Source organism: Rhizophagus irregularis, chromosome 16, assembly GCF_026210795.1.
Source record: "Rhizophagus irregularis chromosome 16, complete sequence".
NCBI classification, from domain to species: domain Eukaryota; kingdom Fungi; phylum Glomeromycota; class Glomeromycetes; order Glomerales; family Glomeraceae; genus Rhizophagus; species Rhizophagus irregularis.
The window spans coordinates 3,137,665-3,156,922 of NC_089444.1; the positions used below are offsets into that span (position 1 = coordinate 3,137,665).

The window sequence follows — 19,258 nt, forward strand, 5'->3', positions numbered from 1 at the left end:
AATTTAGTATTTTAAAATTTTAAAGATAACTCATCATCTAGTGGTCGTATGAAAATAAAATTTGGTTTATCGGATTCGTCTCATTGAGACGCATCTAATGGTAATGATTTTATGTCTTTATGACCAATAGAAGGCGAGTTATCCCATATTTTTTCTCCAGAATCGCAGATTCTAAATTATTGATAAAAATATATATGAACTTATCACCGCCTTTTAATAGTCAAATTTTATGGTTCACTGGCGGATCACGAATTAATTTTTTAGACATGGATAAATACTGTTTTTGGCGTGGATACTTATAAGACTAAGAGGTAAAATAATACTTTTTGTTGTACATGTCACAATTGTCACATGATCCATGCTGCAGCGGAAATGCGAGGGAGGAAAAGTTTTGGCAGGATTATATAATTTTGACGGCAGCTTTAGTAGGTATGTTGTCACTATTGGTCGACATCTTTCGATGTGGGGAGCTTTGATGGTATTAGGAGAGGTTAGCGTCGCAGGGTTGCATAAAAATATGTTCCTAAAATTTTGAAAGTGCAAAATATATTAAAGTATAATAAAGAGCAGAAAAAAGTGAAGAAAAAATGGTTTCTAAGTTAAAACTCTTGTGGATCGTCAGACGTAGTAACAAACCATGATAAAAAATATCATTATTTTCGTTTATGCGAAATTTAGTCACGTGCTATTAATGTTCACGTTGTACGGAATAGTCGGAATACATATAAGGTTCCATTGACGCTCTATTAGCAAATTAAGGTTCATTTTCTCACCATATTCTCCTTTTTTTTAAAAAAAAAAAATAAATAAATTAATAATGATTAAAAATAAATTATTACCAAAATTATCACACAATTTACTTGAAATTCTAAATGATGAAGAATATTATGATATTACTATTGAAGTTGGTAACGACCCTTATATAAAAATATTTCATGCTCATATGGTTATTTTACATTATCGTTCTCCTTATTTACGAAGAATTTTATCAACAAATAATAAAAAGAAAAATGATGATATTTTGTCACATATTAAATTACCGAATATTTCGCCTGAAATTTTTCAGATTGTCTTAAGGTAAGAAGAGAATTTATAATAATTATTATGATTGTTACTTTATTAAATAAATTTTTTTTTTTTATATATATAAATTTATTTTTAGATATATTTATAGTGGAAAACTTTCTTTAAATGAATATGATAATTCAGATATAATTCAAATCTTAATTGCCGCTAATGAACTTAGTCTTCAGGAATTAATTCCCTATTTACAATTTTTTTTGATTGAAAATAAAGCAAGTTGGATGGAACAAAATTTTAATTTAATATATCAAACAAGTTTTGAAAATGATTCCTTCTCTGAACTTCAAAAATATTGTACTGATTTGATAGCTAAAGAGCCAGATAAGATATTTAACTCATTAAATTTCTCCTCAATTTCAGAAAAACTTTTGATCTCAATAATACAAAATGATGATTTTCAAAAGAGTGAAATTCAAGTTTGGGAACACGTTCTTAAATGGGGACATGCACAACATCCAGAACTTCCTTCTAATGTCATAAACTACTCAAAGGATGATTTCAATATTCTAAAGAGCGCCTTACAAAAATTTATTCCATTTATTCAATTCTACAATTTAACTTCTAAAGAATTTATGGATAAAGTATTTCCTTATAGAGAGATTTTACCCGAAGAATTATATGTAAATTTATTAAAAACATTTTTAAGCCTTTCAGATCGTAATATTAAGAAACCAAACCCACGTAGAACTATTGATTCACGAATCATTACACCTCAATACGCTGAATTAATCTCAAAATGGATTGATAAATTAGAAATCACTGACGAATTAACTTCTTCATATGAATTCAAATTATTATTTCGCGGATCTCGTGATGGATTTACACGAAAGAAATTTCATGAAATTTGTGATAATAAACCTCGCACAGTAACAATCGTTAAAGTGAAAAACAGTAACGAAGTTCTTGGAGGATATAATCCTCTTGAGTGGAATTCGTATGGTAGATATGGTACTACAAAAGATAGTTTTATATTTTCTTTTAACAATGATGATTACATTTTAAGTCGTGTAGTGTATGAAAGTAATGCTATATTTAATGATTCTGATTACGGTCCATTATTCGGTTATAATGACCTTATTATATGGGGATACGATGATAATTGTAGTACTAGTAAATCTTCATATGAAAAATCGATTAGAAAAATTAAAAATTTTTCTGTAGAAGAATGTGAAATATTTCAAATTGTATAGAATTTCTAAAGATTAATGTTTCTTATAAGATAGGATTTTGTTTTGTATATAATTACAACATATTGCAATTTGCTAAAAACGAATCAATATAATTCGTCTATTCAATTGATATGACTATCATCTAATAAATAAAAAATGTATAACGTTATTTGTTTATAACCAAAGATATCATATGTTGTGACAATAGCAATCCTTGAATTGTAAAATGTTGAATGGCAAGACTGGTTAAAAGGTAAAAACGTGATTCTTTCTAAATTTATCATTATAGTTTAAATGTTTAATTCATGCCAGAATATTTAGTAAAAAAAATGGTATCAAATTTAGTCACGTGCTATAAAATGTAACTTTGTGACGTTGCGCAGAATACAATAACTACATTTTTGAGTATTAGAATGTAATGTCGGAATTAAAATTGCATATGGGAAACATTCATATTATCAACATATCAAAATTGAACATACGCTGCTATGTATCGATATATATTTTTTTAAGAAATACTTGAAATATCAATTGTTTTTATTTGATTATCGAGAAGATATACAAATATAAATAAGTTATGTTAAACATATAATATAGTCACATCGTTTGAAGAGGATTTTAATCTTCATGATAGCAAACATAGTCCCCCCTTTTTTATTAAAAGTCATTATAGAACATTGATTTATAGGATTGAGAAGTTGAGTCAGCATTAAACAAAGCATGTATTTCTCTCAATTATTATGTTTTGTATGTTTGGTTACTTTACCCATTCTTCTGTTGTTTCTCCAAAATTCATCCATTTACAAAATAAAAGCACGATGTGGCATATGCACTATCGTATTATGCACGACTTTGTCATATAAAACAGCAAACCAAACTTCTAAAATGACTTATATCATACTTGTAACATTAAGGGGATATAAAGGAGATAATGCATAAAAAATTTTAGAAAAATATTCAACACATAATACGTAAACAATGCAAAATTTTAAATTTAACGATAAACTACTCACAAACTTCATTTATTATGAATATTCTTTGGGCATATCCTAAAGATTGGTATAAATATATCAATACTTATATAATAATAATATTTTCATGTGTTACATCAGCCATATTCCTATACAAGTGAATCGACCGCACAAATTAATATTTTTTGGTTAGAATAATATTTTAAATTTAATTTTGTTTCGTTGCATAATTTGAAACTAAATATTTTTTGCCTACATTCATTGTCACGATACATCTAATGATAATATAATAAACCTTACAAGGGAAAAACAAATGAATGAAATTCAAAATAATTATCATGTATTATAATAATATACTCAATATGATATTTTCAATAAATCTTTTTGTTAATTGATATTCTGACGCTATGTAAAAGTGAAAATTGTAAAATTTTCTTCTGTTTAAGACACAATATTTATTGTTATTTATTTATAGATTATTCTGGAAGCAAGAGTTTTTCTCAATTATCTTATTAAAAAAAGGGACAAATAATAACTAAATAATAATATTATTTCGAGAATTTAATAAAGTTAGTCGACAGAGATAATTTATAACAAATCTAACAAAAATAAAAATATTTATTTTATTTATTGGTAATAAATCGAAAAAAATATTATATTCAAATATTAACTAATGTGATTAATTTAATTGACTTTTAACGCTGATTAATTGATGTGAATACGAAATGCATTACATAATTAGTAAATAATTAACCAAAAATAGTGGACCGGTATCCTAAAAAGGAAACCGGTTTACCGGTCAAGGACAAAGTTTTATGTAAACGATTCGATATGTTACGTTACGTAACTTACGTTTCGCACAGATACCTGTCTTAATGACCTACCCAGTGGGCGTGGTTTTTTGAAAATCACGTGATATGGGATTTAGTCGCCTTTGTAAAAAAAATGGGAGATAGTGATTTAAGCTAATTCTAAAAGTCAATCAAAAAAGGACCGTTTCTAGCACAAGAACAATATGGAAGTATATTTTTTCTATCAATAACAATTATCTAAGAATTTTCATCAGAAGTTACAAATATCTAAGCAAATTATAAAATGATCATGTCAAAAATGATCAAGGAGTTTTTTTCATCGGGTAATCGCATACTCGAATTAACTGAATTATTGTTATTCCTTTTTCGAATCACGTGGGTGGCTTATGCAAAAATTGATCATGCATAACTTTTTCGGTGATTAAACTAGACGCGTACATAGTTCCATAAATAGTGAGGCAACAAAACACGTTTGTCTTCCTCTTTTGACATTTTAGATAACGGGTATTGTCTAAGAAGGTATGCAACAATAAGAACTAAAATAGAAAAGAAAAGTACATTTAAATGTTTATATGAACTTTGTGTCGTAGGCGAAGGTCGTGTATAAACATGTCTTTTAAAGAATCTGTGTTAAAAGATGTTAACGGAAAAAGTCCTTAATAAACTTGTAAATACGGAATATTGGAGACAGTCGTATACACAATGGGACGTGATTTTGTACTTGAAGAAATATTCAAATGATACAAAAGAGGAACGGAGGGCATACGGCACCCTGGGGACTGATTTAAAAGTTTTGTTCGAAAATCTTAAACCAAGATCTAAGGAGGGACAAAAAGTCTGAATATTAAAACGGCAACTTAAAGAACTAAAGGTTAGTGTTCTTATGGTTATGAAGAGACATTAACGAGCATAGTAAGTGTAATACGTCCTGTACCCTATGCGCTACGGGAAAGAGCGTCCAGTCATTAATTAGTGCCGTGGCGGTTATGTCTTACTATGAGATTCTTTGATTAAGGTCAACTGATTCTGATTCTGAAGGAGGAATCGGCTATGTACCTTTTAGTGCTCCTAATTTCGAGCCACAATGAAACTTCTTAATGTTGGCTCGATTTTCGGAACATTAGTACCTTCCTTATGTTAAGGATCTTTACTTACACATCGCTTTCATGTTACAGAAATCCAATAGAAGAAATAAAGAGAATGTTGTACCTCCTGTTGGTGAATGTCTTATTTTTTCGTCTTTTCTGTGTTAATACTGAATTTTACTTATTTTTGACTTCTTTCCTGCTTCTTTATCTTTATTATTAAACCTACCCAAAAAATATTCATATTATCATAGAACCTGTTGCTTCTGGTAAGTGAGTCATAAAGTAATAATAAAATTAGTAAATTAGTGAACATTATATTTGCTAACTCTGTGTCAAATTTGTCTTCTTTCTTAGTAGCATCAAAGCGGAATTTTGTCGAAATACAGGTAATGCAAGTTGATAAGACCGCCTTGATCTGTGAGGCACTTATTCAATCATTTGATACCATCCCAAATAAGGCGCATGGTCTCATATCTCTTATCGATGCATCACTTATTCGAAAACTGCCCGTCTCTTTCCATGAAGAGAGTAAATATCCTCAGCTTGCTGAATATATACAAACAAGCGATGATGAATGCGAAAGCAGTCTAGCAAAACACATTTCCTGTATTCTTACGTCTGACATATTTGAAAAGCAGATCCTAGATGGTACATCGGAGGATATGTTGCACTGGGCAATAGATAGTTTAATAAGGATCCCGCTCCAGATTTTTCGTGAGAATCTTGGTGGAAGAGTGCTTCCAATTGAAATAGATCGAAACAGTAAGGATCAGGGAATGACAACGATAAGTAATAAAAGGCCAGATTTTTTATGTTGGACGAATGGTGTACTTATATTTAAAGGCGAAGAGAAAGCTGAAATTGATGATTTTCCAGTTGCTGTGAGTGAACTTACAGATAAATTTAATAAATTTGACCCATTATATTTTGGAGACATACAATTTATGATATGTTACGTTGTAGCAGGATCAAAATTGCGTTTTTATGCAATCAATGGACTGTCAAACACAAACCCGCTAAATCATTTAGTTTCGCTCTCAAATCTATTGGACATCAAAAACAGTTGGGATCGTATTTCTATTCTCTCTATAATCGTCAATATTGCACGCATAATAAGGACTGTGAGTAATACAATTTCCAGCACAATCGTTCCTATTGGAAAACGGTTGAAATTAGAAAAATCAACGATTACATTTTTTGATGACTCGGTAGAGAAAATGATCCCACTGAAATATCTTCCATATGAAGGAGATGTGGATGATCGGGTTGCTTTTTTACAGGGAATGTACGATTGTGCAATAGGTCATCCAGGACTTATTCAAATAAAGGAAGGAGAAGGCCCCAAAATTAGGAACTGAACGGATCGTGTTTGAAACACGAGGCCGAGACTTTCAATTGAGGAATGAAAATGAAGTTCGTGCTATGGTATATAGTGTGGTTACCGGATTAACTTGGTTGCATAAAAACAGTTATGTTCATCGTGACATTTGGCTTGCAAACATTCTCTTTCTTCCTGGTGTCAGAGATTATAGGTATATTCTTACCGATTTTGAGTATGGTAATGCAAGTGGATTAAAAGTATCTGAGCGTTTGAAGGATTGGGATGATTCAACACTCACGAAAAATAATAAGTATACGGTAAAATCTGATTTATATATCAATTTGGAAAGATGCTTATGAATCTTAATTTGGTGAATTCGGAAATTGGAATGAAATTTTTAGATGGTTTAAGAAATAAGAGAATTAGTACAAAGAATGTACTTGATCATGAATGGTTCAGGCAAACCACTTTCTAGTATTTTTATGTACATCAAACTATATACCTACGACTTTGTATAATGTATATATATTGTAATTTTACCTTATATTTAATTTCTGCTTATCATCGAATGTAAAACATGGCAAATATGGTGGTGAGATCGAAAATGGTCTGCATGCCAAACCAGTGTCAACTTAAACTGTTTAGTACAAGAAACCATAATTGAGAGTTTATTCGTAGTCGCAATTTTAAAATAATATAATATACAAAAATTAGCGAAATATTTCAAGACAAGTAAATTTTTTTATTGATATCAGATATATCAACATTAATACTCTTTTATTATGAGATTAATTTTTAATTCTCTTCATGAAAATATTAAAATTTTCGGATATTTAATTTCAAGGTTTATAGTGTTTATGGTGAGAGATTTACTTTCTCTTTATGTTAAAACTGTAAATACTAGTATTAACAAGTATAATTAAAAATATTTTACTAACTGAGGAATAATCTTTTATAAACAGGTAAAATAGGAGTCACAAAATAATTTATTGTTTAGATATCCCAAAGTTCTTATATTTAATAGTGAGGCTATGGCGAAATTAAAATTAACGTCTAAAAACTAAAACAAAAATATTCATTGCTAATATAATTTTTTCATATCTTGTATTCTTATATCAATAATTACCTTCGTTTATAGATACTGCGGTTCAAATAAATATTAGCGTTCAGATGTTTAATTGAGAGTGGCACAGATTATCCCAATTTTGGGCTGTGTAGAAAACCGTGGCAACCATACTCTTGTACATTTTTACTTCAGCCCCAATATCTTAATGGCTTACCGGGCTAATAACCGGTCATTTAACCAGTTAAACTTAATTTTAGCTGGTCAGACTATTTGATCATAGCAAATTAAAATTCTTTACGAAATACTCGAAATACTAAACTTTAACTAGTTAAACAAATCTTTAACCAGTAAACCAGCTCTAACTAGAGGTACGATCCGAGTTCTAAAAGACCATCCGGATTGAATTCGGATGCTCATTAGCACATCCGGATTCAATCCGGATCGTCAAACTAATCTTAATTCTGGCCGAAATTGTAATTTTGGGCGGAATTGAAGTTTCAATAACGAGAGTTAGCTCTGCCTAAACTTTTAGTACTGGCCCAAGCTAACTATAATGCTGGTCAGAATTAAAAATCGGATCAATCCGTCAAAAATAATCGGCCGATTTCAATTCGGATGAACGGATCAATCCGAATTGACCGGATTACGGATCGTAGCACTAGCTCTAACCTTAATTAGTAATAATATGGCTTCAAATGATACAATTTTAAATAAAAAAAGTAATTTGAAGTACGTGTTATCAAAATTATTTTTTTTTAAAGAAAAACTTTCTTATATAAATGGTTCGATGAAGAGAAAAAAAAATTTTTTAAACAAATTCACGAACAACGAATCAAAAAAATATTTATCACATTAAAATCAAAATCAAAAAAATTTTTTTGGAACCATGCATTTAAAATATTTGTTATTAATCTTCGCCTTTATTATTGTTTCAGCAGGTAATATACAGTTTTTTACTTAATTTTACTTTTTTATTTATTGGCGTTAATATTAATTATCAAATTAATCAAATATTAAAATCTTTTTTATTAATAATGTAATAGCTTTACCTGTAAAACGAGAACGTAATTATTTCAATAAAAATTAACGTCTTTACATGTGAATAAAGTATAACATCATTAATCATTTTTTCTTATGTAGCATTTAAACGTCATTCAGAACATAAACGTGACTCTGGTTTGTTGCATTAAAGAAACGAGTTCCTTGTAACGTTAAATTACATTTGACTGATATAAATAAAGTTTGTATATTAAATTTTTTGTAAGAAAATATGTAATTTAATCCATTTGAATTTATTTACTATTAATCCATCCAAAGATGAATTTTTCAAAATGAATCAAGTTTGTACTATTGTCCCATTAAAATAAAGTAAATTAATCATCTTATAACAATTACATATAAATATATTGTATCTAGAAAAAAATTCTTTTTCTGTGTTAATTATTATGTAATTATTTAAAGGAGGTACACTATATAAGAATTTGTCATCAAAAATCGTTTCAAATAATAAAATAATAGTATTTTAAAATCACCTATTTTCAAATAATTTATAAATTTAACGTGGCACAATATAAAAACGTGGAAAAATACTCTTGGTACGCCACTTTAGTTTAAATCATTAATATGTCATACGTATTTAATATATATTATAAATTGAAGCAAGAGAAATAATTTTTAAAAAAAATTGAAAAACAACAGACTAATGATAGAAGATTAAATTAGGCCGTTCTCAAGCATCTCCCTCAATGAATTATTAACTATGAGCGTTAAGTGTCGATTGACATCTGACGTGCATCAGCATATGTGCCATATGATAGTAATTTCAATATAACTACTGTATATTAAATTACTTATTAATAAAAAAAAGAAAGAAAGGGAATAACGAAAATTTATAGAAAAGTTCATATAATGTTTATTTATAATACAAAAAAATATAGAATGATCAAAAGCGTCTGAAAGACAACACTTTTTATTGCATGTGGAGCTATCATATCAATCACAGCCCTTCATTGATGGTAAAAATGGCCAATAAATGGTCTATTTTCATCCAATCATCCAGTCCTATGACAGAAATGGCTACCTTTCTGTCCAATAATAATATTGTCTTATTAATGTTCAAAAAATTTTTTATATTACACATGGAATATTATAAACTTGTAATTGCAAAAATCATTAATTCTTCTATGTATTCCATGTATGGATGAGTTAAATTGTTTTATGGTAATATCCCTTAACTAATTTTATACGTCAGCGTTTTCTTTTCTTTTCGCTATTATATTAGTAAAAGGTTTAGAACGGATTTTCGTTTCACAAATGGAATCTCAATTTGCTTGGTCAATATGCGGCACATTAGATTTCATACGATATATAATTAGTATCATGTAAACATAGTATCGTGGTATATATGTTTTTGTCAAGAACGACTGTTTACTTATTGATATATAATGAAGTCAGATCATGGCGCTGTACTAGATGCAAATGAACATGGCACAGAAATCAAAATGTACTGTATTGTCATATTTGAAATAAAGCATATTCATTAAAAAAAAATGATGCTTTAATACTTTGTTTTTTTTTTTAATTATAATTATAAATTAATTAATTTTTAACGTTAATTTTAAATATTCGTTTTTTTCATTACTAAAGTGCATATAATATAAGATTATGCATTATTAGTCCGAACTCCGAAGTGTAACGAAAAACTATATTTATACGCTAAGCCGCTAGCCTGTTAAAGTGGCCCAATGTCCCGTTTCAGATTTAACAATTCGAACTTTATAATGTAGTAATTATTACATAATGTATGACTAATAAACAATATTATTTTAATAAAAACAATCTCTTACCAGAACTTTGTTTACACCAATAATTTCTATTGATTTTTTCCTACTTACAAAAAATGACGCCTTTTACATTTATAAATTTTGCAGATGATTTCAGTTCGAATAATTGTTAGTGTTCAATATCTATCATCATATTGCTACTTTTTTAAAAAAAAATCTCATATTTTTAAGTTATTAGTTGAATGACAATGCATATTCCGGTATTGGGCAATGCAGTGTGGAAAAACGTGGCAAACATACTCTTGTACGACTTACTTCGCTTTCAACTTAATTAAATCATCCTCAAAAATCTTAATGGTTATTAACCAGTTAAACTTAATTCTGGCTGACAGACTATTTAATCATAGCAAATTAAAAAATTTTTTTTTTTTTTTAAGTGAGAATTTTAAGCGCTTCATTCTGGCCAAAATACTAAACTCTAACATCTTTTATCCCATTTCATTTACATTGGTTTATTACGAAGTGAAAAAGTGCGATTATGCAGAACGTGTCACGTGAAGGAGATGGCTGCTGGGACTCTGGGGAGTGAAGTTGATCGACCTTCAGATTAAACAGATCTTTAACCGGTTAACAGACACAATCAACTCTAAGCCTCTAACTTTAATTAGTAATTATATGACTTTCAAATGATGCAATTATAAATAAAAAAAGTAATTTGAAGTTACGTGTAGTACGTGATATCAAAATTATTATTATTTTTTTTTTTGAAAAAATTTCTAATAAAAATGGCTTGAGAAAAGAGAAAAAAAATATTTTTGAACAAATTCAACCAAAAAATATTTATCACATAAAAATAAAAATCAAAAAAAAAAATTTTGGAACCATGCATTTAAAATATTTTTTATTAGTAATCTTTGCCTTTACTATTGTTTCAGCGGGTAATATACAGTTTTTTTACTTATCAAAACATTAATTATCAAATTTTCAAATATTAAAATCTTTTTTATAAATAATGTAGTGGCTTTACCTATAAAACGAGAAGGTAATTATTTCAATAAAAATTAATGTCTTTACATGTTAATAATGTATTAACATCATTTTTTCTTGTGCAGCGGGTAAACGTACTGGACATGGGACTCGATGAATGAACGCGATTCTGGTTTGACGAATTAAAAAAATGAAGTTCCTTGTAACGTTAAATTAGATTTAATTGTTATAAACAAATTTTGTACATTAAATTTTTGCAATAAAATATGTAATTTTTACACGTTTTGAATTTATTTTTGAAATTAAATATTAATTTATCCAAAATGAATTTTTTTCGAAATGAAGATCGAGTTGCACTGTTGCTTCCATTAAAATAAAGTTACAAAGAAAAAATATCCATCTTAAAATTATTACATATAAATATGATATTGTATCTGTGTAATTATTAAAGGAGGTAACAATACATAAGAATTTCATATTAATGTCATCAAAAATTGTTTCAAATAATTTTTTCAAATAATTTATAAATTTATTAACGTGGTACAATATAGAAATGTGGCAAAATACTCTTGGTACGTCACATTATTCATTATCAATAATACGTCAATCTGAAAAAAATTGAATATTTGAATATTTAACAGTATACTGTGAAGCATTTAATATGTTATATAAACAGAGAAAAAATTTTTAAAAAAATCGAAAAAAAGTTATCATAAATTAAACTAATGGTTTAGATATTTGTTATTTTGTCAAATAGAACTAGTTTGGCTTAACATGGTTTGCAATCCATCGTATTACCGTTAATCCTTTCATATGAAAATATTTTTTAACGGTTTACGTTCAGGTTTTTTTTTTTGTGAACTAAAAAATAATATATTTAATATTTCTTATTCCTTATTATAAAATAAACTCTATAATTATAGGTTTTCCCTCAAAATCACACTTTAAATCACACTTTCTTTTACTAACACTGTAATTTAAATTTGCAAATCACACAGGCACCGAACTTAGGGACAGAATTGAGAAGTTGGAGTGGAGAGCAGAGTGTAATCTTGCTGAAAATTCTAGACGGGATGGAGTGGTTTTTAAGCTTCAAAACGAAGTAGAAAAATTAAGGCATGATATCGATGAGCTTAAAAAGAATCAGAATCTAAGAAAAATCGTAAATTCCAGACCAGATGCACCCAGATAGCTAAGGAAATTCTTAATGAGGAACCTATGATCAAATATCGCCCTCCTTTTTGAATGGATTAGAGCTTGATGCTTTCTTCCAAAAATATCGAATTGCATTGGAGGTGCAAAGTGCTCAGCATCGGCTTCATAGCACTAGCTGGTATAAAGATGTCAAAAAACTCAAGGACATCATTATTTTCATCCACATGATTTTTGAACAATTAAAATGTGGGACTCTTACCACACTACCCTCGGCTATATGTTTAATGGTAGTACAGGTGACATCCGAGGTAAATGACAAATGGGGATAAGCACAGCAAAACAAGGGGATAGCCTCAAAAAAAAATTTCTTAAGTTTATATGATAATTATGCTCCAATTTATCCAAAAATTACAGTTGTAATGAAATCTCAAAAAAAAATTTTTAGATCCTATCCCCTTGTTTTGCTGTGCGTGTCCCCAAATAGAGATCAGACTACTCGAAAAAATCTAAGTTGCTGAGATAAATATAACAACGCAAACGCGCCAGTCACGTGAGCGGTAACGAGGACATCAACTCCCCCAGCGTAACCATCAAAAAAAGCTCGGGCACGTGATTCATGTGATTTGACTGCGGCTAAGTGTGGCTGAAATTGCAATACGCAGTTATTGCTAAATTAACTTCCTAAAGTCAACACTAACTCCAAAAGTAAAATTTTCAGCCTAAACTAACCTTCCTTACCTAACCCTAAGATACTCCAATGTCTACGTTATTTTCAAGGATAAGTATTTCCGCCTTCCTTACCCTAACCCTAAGAAATTCCAACATTTACGTTATCTTCAAAAATATGTATTTCCGCCTAAAACAACTTTCCTTACCCTAACCCTAAGATACTCCAACGTCAATGTTATCTTCAAAGATAAGTATTTCAGCCTAAAGTAACTTTCCTTACCCTAAGATACTCCACTCCAAAGATGATTGCTTGAGAATATAATGAAATTTTATAGATGTTTATTCATAAGAGTAAAACAAATTCTTTTAAATTAATAAATTATTGTAATTATTTTATTTAATATTAATTTGACAATAAAATTTATTCAATTTTAATTTATTAAAATACATTAATTTAAAATAAATTATTTTAAATAATGAGTGCTATCAATATGCCTTCCATGTTAATGGCATGGTTCACTTATTTTGCCTTACTAATTTTTGATGCAGACTAGTTTTGCTTTTCTAGAAGAGAAGGTAGCATTAATTAGGCTGTCAAATAACAGTTGCAAATTAGTTTGTTGAACTGGTATTATTGCTTACTTGGTGATTTCCAAGATATTAGGTTTATTCTACAGGTTTCATATATTTCTGCAAGTAGCTATTGTAAATAAAATAAGCCAACTCTTTTTTTTAAAATAAAAATTTGTATTCTTTGGTATTGGTAATGTAGACGCGAAAAGAAAGGAAAAGCTTAAATAATAGCTTAAATAATACGCGATAAATATTTAAATGCCACTAACTGCGCCGTATGTAACAAAATCACATGCCCAAAAATCACATGCCCGAGCTTTTTTTGATGGTGTTACTGGGGAAGATCGAGGACATCACACTCTCTAGGGTAATGTGGTATTGTGGTAAGATTTTACCAGATTTACCATTAACATGTGACATAAAGTTCTAAAGTTGTGGGACAAGCATAATCACGTGCTAAAAGTCATATTAGTATTGCAAACCATTACATCATTATAACATAATCAACTATATAATAGACTAACCGATCAGTTGTTTATAAGGGGTGAATAAAAAAAATATTTTATAAATATTTCTCTCTCAATAAACAAAATGGTTGACGGCAACATACCTAATAACGGTAACATACTTAATAACGGTAACTCACCTAATAATGGTAACGTACTTAAAGATTTTTAGTGTATGTAGTAATTTTCAATTTTATTAATGACTACCATTATTGTCATTTCAGTACAACTCTCTCCGGACCTTCAGAAAGTCCTCGACAGTTTGACTCCTAGACAGAGAATGAGATATGAAGCATCTCAATCAAAAATTGATATATTGGAGATAATCTTAGATGAACGAAATAAATCAGTATGTTTATTTCTGTTTTATTAGGACTTAGACTTCACTCTTACACTGACAAGTTTTTTCGTCGGTTTTTATTTCCTACCAAACCATATAGGAAGTCTGGTGGGAATTAATTACGGTGGTAATATACGCAGCAATTACTATTTCTCTTACTGTTGTGAATGTACGCTATTTCAATACTGATGATTCTACAAAAGCCTTTTCCATTATTATAAGTTGTATTTATTATATGGTCAAGATTATTGTTATGGGGATAAAGGTGGAAATTAATGGGTTTATTTATAATAAAATTTATGCTTTTATTATTATAGCTCCAATAATGGTAGGATTATTAGTTGCAGTGACTCTGGGCATTTATGTCCAGTCGCCTTTAATCACAACTAAATTCATTAATGTTGGGTTGGAAATGTCGAAAGTTTTCATTTCATTGATTGCTCGCTGATCTAAGAATTTGGTTTTCACTGCTTAGATTAGTTTTCGCTGCTAGTAAACTAAATTAAACTAAATTTAATAATGTAACAAACACTTGTAATGTCGCTAGTCGCTACATATAATTGATTACATAATTTTTATTTGAAATTATCTTCTTTATTCAGTGAGTTTTGGTTAAGTATTTTTATTTCAATACAGAATCTCAAAAATCTAATTTGAAGAAAATGCACCATCTGCTCCTCAGCTTAGGTGAGCATACGGGCTGCGTACCATCTACATCTCAGGTAAGTACTCCGCCTATACCTCAAACTTCAAAAACATCCAAAATTTCTCCTTACTTCCTGAAAGTAACTATCAAAAGGGAAGTATAAACGCCAAAAAGTTATTAATTTATTATTATCAATTCAAGAAAGTGCGTTACTTAGAACTAAGTTATTTTAATATATATCTCAACATGTTTAAATCTAAAGTTCGGCATAGATAAGGAAGGTGAACATCAAGTGAATATATTTGGTTCCGTAATCTCTATATATGCAGAAAGAAGTATGGGTGTTTGCATGACGAATGATGGATTGAGTTAAAGAAATAAAGACTATCATATACTTTGCGATGAAATCAAAAAACCTGGAATCTCAAAAATTGTATTCCGAATCAAGTCCGGATAACTTAAAAGTTTTCCATCAAAAGTATAGCAGTAGTGGCATGCCTATACATCATTTACAAAGCAACATCATATACTAACTAATAGAATATCTTATCAAAAAAAATCCGACTCACCGATTTCCAATTTTTTTTTTTAAATTACGTTAAGCATATCATTTTATAAACTGCAGATGAACTTAAATATGCTCAAGAGGAAACGGAAGGTAGATGAAAACTTCGACTCAGAGTATGGGTATGTTTATGGTATCGTCATGACAGGTAAGATTTGCTCCGGCATGATTTTCCCCTCCTTTGAAGCATTAGCTTCTGCGAGAAATAAAAAAACATAAATATATTTTTTTCATTGCTAACTGATATCCCAAAATCTCTGATTGAGGATTTTTTATGCAAACAGCAACCGATTGGTATTTAATCCCGCATAGCATCGAGGCCATCTACTATACAATCAAGGCTGAATATCGAATCTCACTAACAGAAGACGCCATCAAAGATCCAACTGACTTGTGCAAGAACGTGAAGAGGATTTTAAGGGTTATAGTAGGCTTGTTAAAGGATAGGGTAAAAGCTAGTGAGGAACCCGCCGTGTAGAAGGGTCTGAAGAGATAATCAAGAAAAAATAAGCATGTATAGTAGCATAGTAAAATTCTTCATGTATCACGGGCAAAGTCCCCCGAACCTTTGTATTTATTTTACTTCTTACTTCTATTATCTGTAACGGGCGTAAATGACCCGATTTGTATTTATTTTTTATCTTGTTATCTGTATTAATATAACATTATTTTTACGATCATATACTCGAAAACACGCACACGCGTTTTAAAAATCAAAATAAAGCTTAAATGGATAGCGGGTGTATAAAGCATAAAATATGCCTGCCCGCCCCTAGACGTTTAAGAGTTAGTCTTTCAGCCTTACGATCAATCCAAGCTAACATGTTGATAATTAGTGATATTATTCGCTAATTTTTAATGCCTCACTTTTAAGAATAACCTTACGATCCAGCCTCATAATATAATTAGTTGTAAATACGATCACAATTAATAAATGACGCAAAGATATAGATAATAGATTGTTAAATGATCATACACTAAACTACAAAATATAACTTTAAACTGATTTTTATGTCATTGAGCGTATTTTAGTTTATTATGTTCAAATCGGTCTTTTATAGACAAAAAATGATATTCTTTAATTTAGAATTTTGATGAAAATTAAATCATTCATATATCTTTAAAAATAAAATAAATTAGCTATTGTCATCACGATCTTATTAGCAGCTTACAGATATGAATTTGTGACGTACATAATTAAATATGATTTAAAGTTTACATTCATATGAAATCACACAATTTTTTTTTTAATTTTTCAAGTCTGAATATTGTTAAAAAGATAAATTAATGAATTAATCACAATTTCATACTTCACAATATATGTACATGTACTATAATGTATTTCACGTGGAATTATGAAAATTTGCTTAACGTTAAATGTTCAAAATGTTTGGTCAAAATGTTTAAAAAATAAATACAGCGTTATGTTATAAAAATTTGGAAAAGATTACACGAAAATTTACTTTCTTTGAAAATTTCCGATTCTTGAGAATTTCATTAAAAGGAATAAAATAATTAAAAAAAAAAAATAATTTAGTTATGCAGTTAACTATAAATTTTATAAATCCATAAATTCATTATCCGATTTAGGCCGTTCTCTTCGCATCCCTTTTTTGTGTGCCAGGTTCGTGGCGCAGCCAGCAGATTGTGGCGCAACGAAAATCATAATTTTTTAATGACATATAACTTCAAAAATTACTAGATAGTTGTAATTTTGGCTGCTCTTCAAGTTTACTTAGAGCGACAAACGCGATTTTAAATATCATTATTGACTTATTTAACAAAAATTTTTCTTTCACGAAATCCATTTTGGAAACGATCGACAAAGACGGTAGAATCAATCAATTATATGTAAAGTCAAAATCGGCATTCATAACCTTCCTCCGAATCCTAATTAAACTTGCAGAGCAGGTGAAATTACATCTAAAATATAAGTTTAAAAACTTTATGTCGAAGAAAAAATCCTTAATGATGTTTTTTAAAAATTTTCTGCGCCACGAACCTGGCACACAAAAAAGGGATGCGTTCTCTTCAAATGGTGATGTCATTTACTCAAAGTATCACGGAGATCAATAGAATTGTAAGCCTGTCATTGAGCAACATGATTTTTTTTTTTATTTTTATTTATTTTAGTATTTATTTATTTTTTTATGATAAAGATAACTTGAGTAAAAATTAAAAAGCAATACATATTTGTATCATATTCTCTATTATTTATTTTAAAAATTTCTTGTATTAAAAACAAAATAATAATTTTTTTATATTGAAAAAAATCTTAGAACTCATTTTTATTGTACTAAAAAAAAAATAAAATAATAGAATTTTTTTTATTTATTAATTTTTTTTGTGAAATTAATGTATTTTTTAATAAAGAAAAAATAATCTAAGAATTTTTTTTTTATCATATAATTGTCTGAGACCTTTTTACGTCAGAAATCAAATTTTTGTTCATATAAATTTTAACTACCGAATTTAAAATTATTCTTTATTATATTATTTCTTTTAAAAAATTAGTAATCCAAAGTAGTAATATGATTTTGATCATACGTCTTATAACGATCACAATTTAATTTTTCAAAAAAAAATAAATTAAAAACGAATTTTTTATTAAGGTAAACAAATTTCTTTTACAAAAATTAATGCATTTAATATTATTAATTATTAAAAAATTTTTTTTATTTTTTAGTTTTTCATTGAAATAATAATTGTTTAAAATCTTTTTTTCATCGTAAATGGATTTTTCTGTTTTTTTAAATGATTCGTATAATTAAAAAATAAATTATTATAAAAAAAAAAATGATAAAATCGTTTCTAATTATGCAAAATAAATCCAAATACTATTGATATAAGCTAAAGTAATCAAAATAAAATTGTAACAATATTATTAAAAATTCAATTTATTTTTCTTGATGATTTTAATAATGAGCAAATCAATAGTGAAAATTGAAGGTCCATTTTGGAATGGTCAGGATTTAAATTTTGTAGGTTTGAATTTCTTAATATTATTTGTATAGTTATAGTTATATATCATTTATTATTTATAACAATAACAATATAAATATTCATTATTATTACTATTTTTATTATCAAGATGTTTCCTCATATGGAGCTATTTAAAAAATTAACTTGTTTATATAAATAATTAAACTCGCAATGCTTTCATTAAAGCTTTGTGCGACTAAACCAAATTGTGAAACGTAACTAATTGTGAAACCAAAGTTATTTTTACTTGCATGGTTACAACAAACAAAACGCCCAACAACGTACAAAAACTAATTAAGGAATATTGTATCACAAAAAATTCAAAAATTCATATGTGGCTAACTTAAATTGATAAAATCAAATAAAATTTTTCTAACTTTAATCCGTAAAAAATGAACCAATAGAATGAAATTATCGTACGTTTAAAGTCCGATTTTGACGAATATGTAGATTTCTTTAGTTATCGTATTTATTACATTTTTGTTCCGAGAAATGATACCATATAATTATAAATTCAAAATATTCAAAATATTTTAATCAAT

The 19,258-nt window shown here is 28.3% G+C and overlaps 5 protein-coding genes across 5 annotated transcripts; all 5 read left to right on the top strand.

Moving 5' to 3' along the window:
- Positions 1-817: 817 nt before the first annotated feature.
- Positions 818-2,273, top strand: OCT59_008405 (uncharacterized protein; the record flags this gene model as incomplete). The annotated part of the gene is made up of 3 exons (XM_066142435.1): positions 818-1,077; positions 1,163-1,488; positions 1,738-2,273. 3 exons carry the CDS (start codon positions 818-820, stop codon positions 2,271-2,273), a joined length of 1,122 nt encoding a protein of 373 aa, XP_065999317.1.
- A 3,239-nt stretch (positions 2,274-5,512) lies between these two features.
- Positions 5,513-6,481, top strand: OCT59_008406 (uncharacterized protein; the record flags this gene model as incomplete). The annotated part of the gene is made up of 1 exon (XM_066142436.1): positions 5,513-6,481. One exon carries the CDS (start codon positions 5,513-5,515, stop codon positions 6,479-6,481), a length of 969 nt encoding a protein of 322 aa, XP_065999318.1.
- Positions 6,482-6,545: 64 nt separating this feature from the next.
- Positions 6,546-6,803, top strand: OCT59_008407 (uncharacterized protein; the record flags this gene model as incomplete). Its single annotated transcript, XM_025327230.2, has 1 exon — positions 6,546-6,803. One exon carries the CDS (start codon positions 6,546-6,548, stop codon positions 6,801-6,803), a length of 258 nt encoding a protein of 85 aa, XP_025172372.2.
- A 7,465-nt stretch (positions 6,804-14,268) lies between these two features.
- On the top strand, positions 14,269-14,844 carry OCT59_008408 (uncharacterized protein; the record flags this gene model as incomplete). The annotated part of the gene is made up of 3 exons (XM_066142437.1): positions 14,269-14,332; positions 14,408-14,532; positions 14,586-14,844. 3 exons carry the CDS (start codon positions 14,269-14,271, stop codon positions 14,640-14,642), a joined length of 246 nt encoding a protein of 81 aa, XP_065999319.1. The 3' UTR covers positions 14,643-14,844.
- Positions 14,845-15,806: 962 nt separating this feature from the next.
- On the top strand, positions 15,807-16,212 carry OCT59_008409 (uncharacterized protein; the record flags this gene model as incomplete). The annotated part of the gene is made up of 2 exons (XM_066142438.1): positions 15,807-15,882; positions 16,019-16,212. The coding sequence occupies 2 exons, from the start codon at positions 15,807-15,809 to the stop codon at positions 16,210-16,212; spliced, it is 270 nt and encodes an 89-aa protein (XP_065999320.1).
- Positions 16,213-19,258: the final 3,046 nt, after the last annotated feature.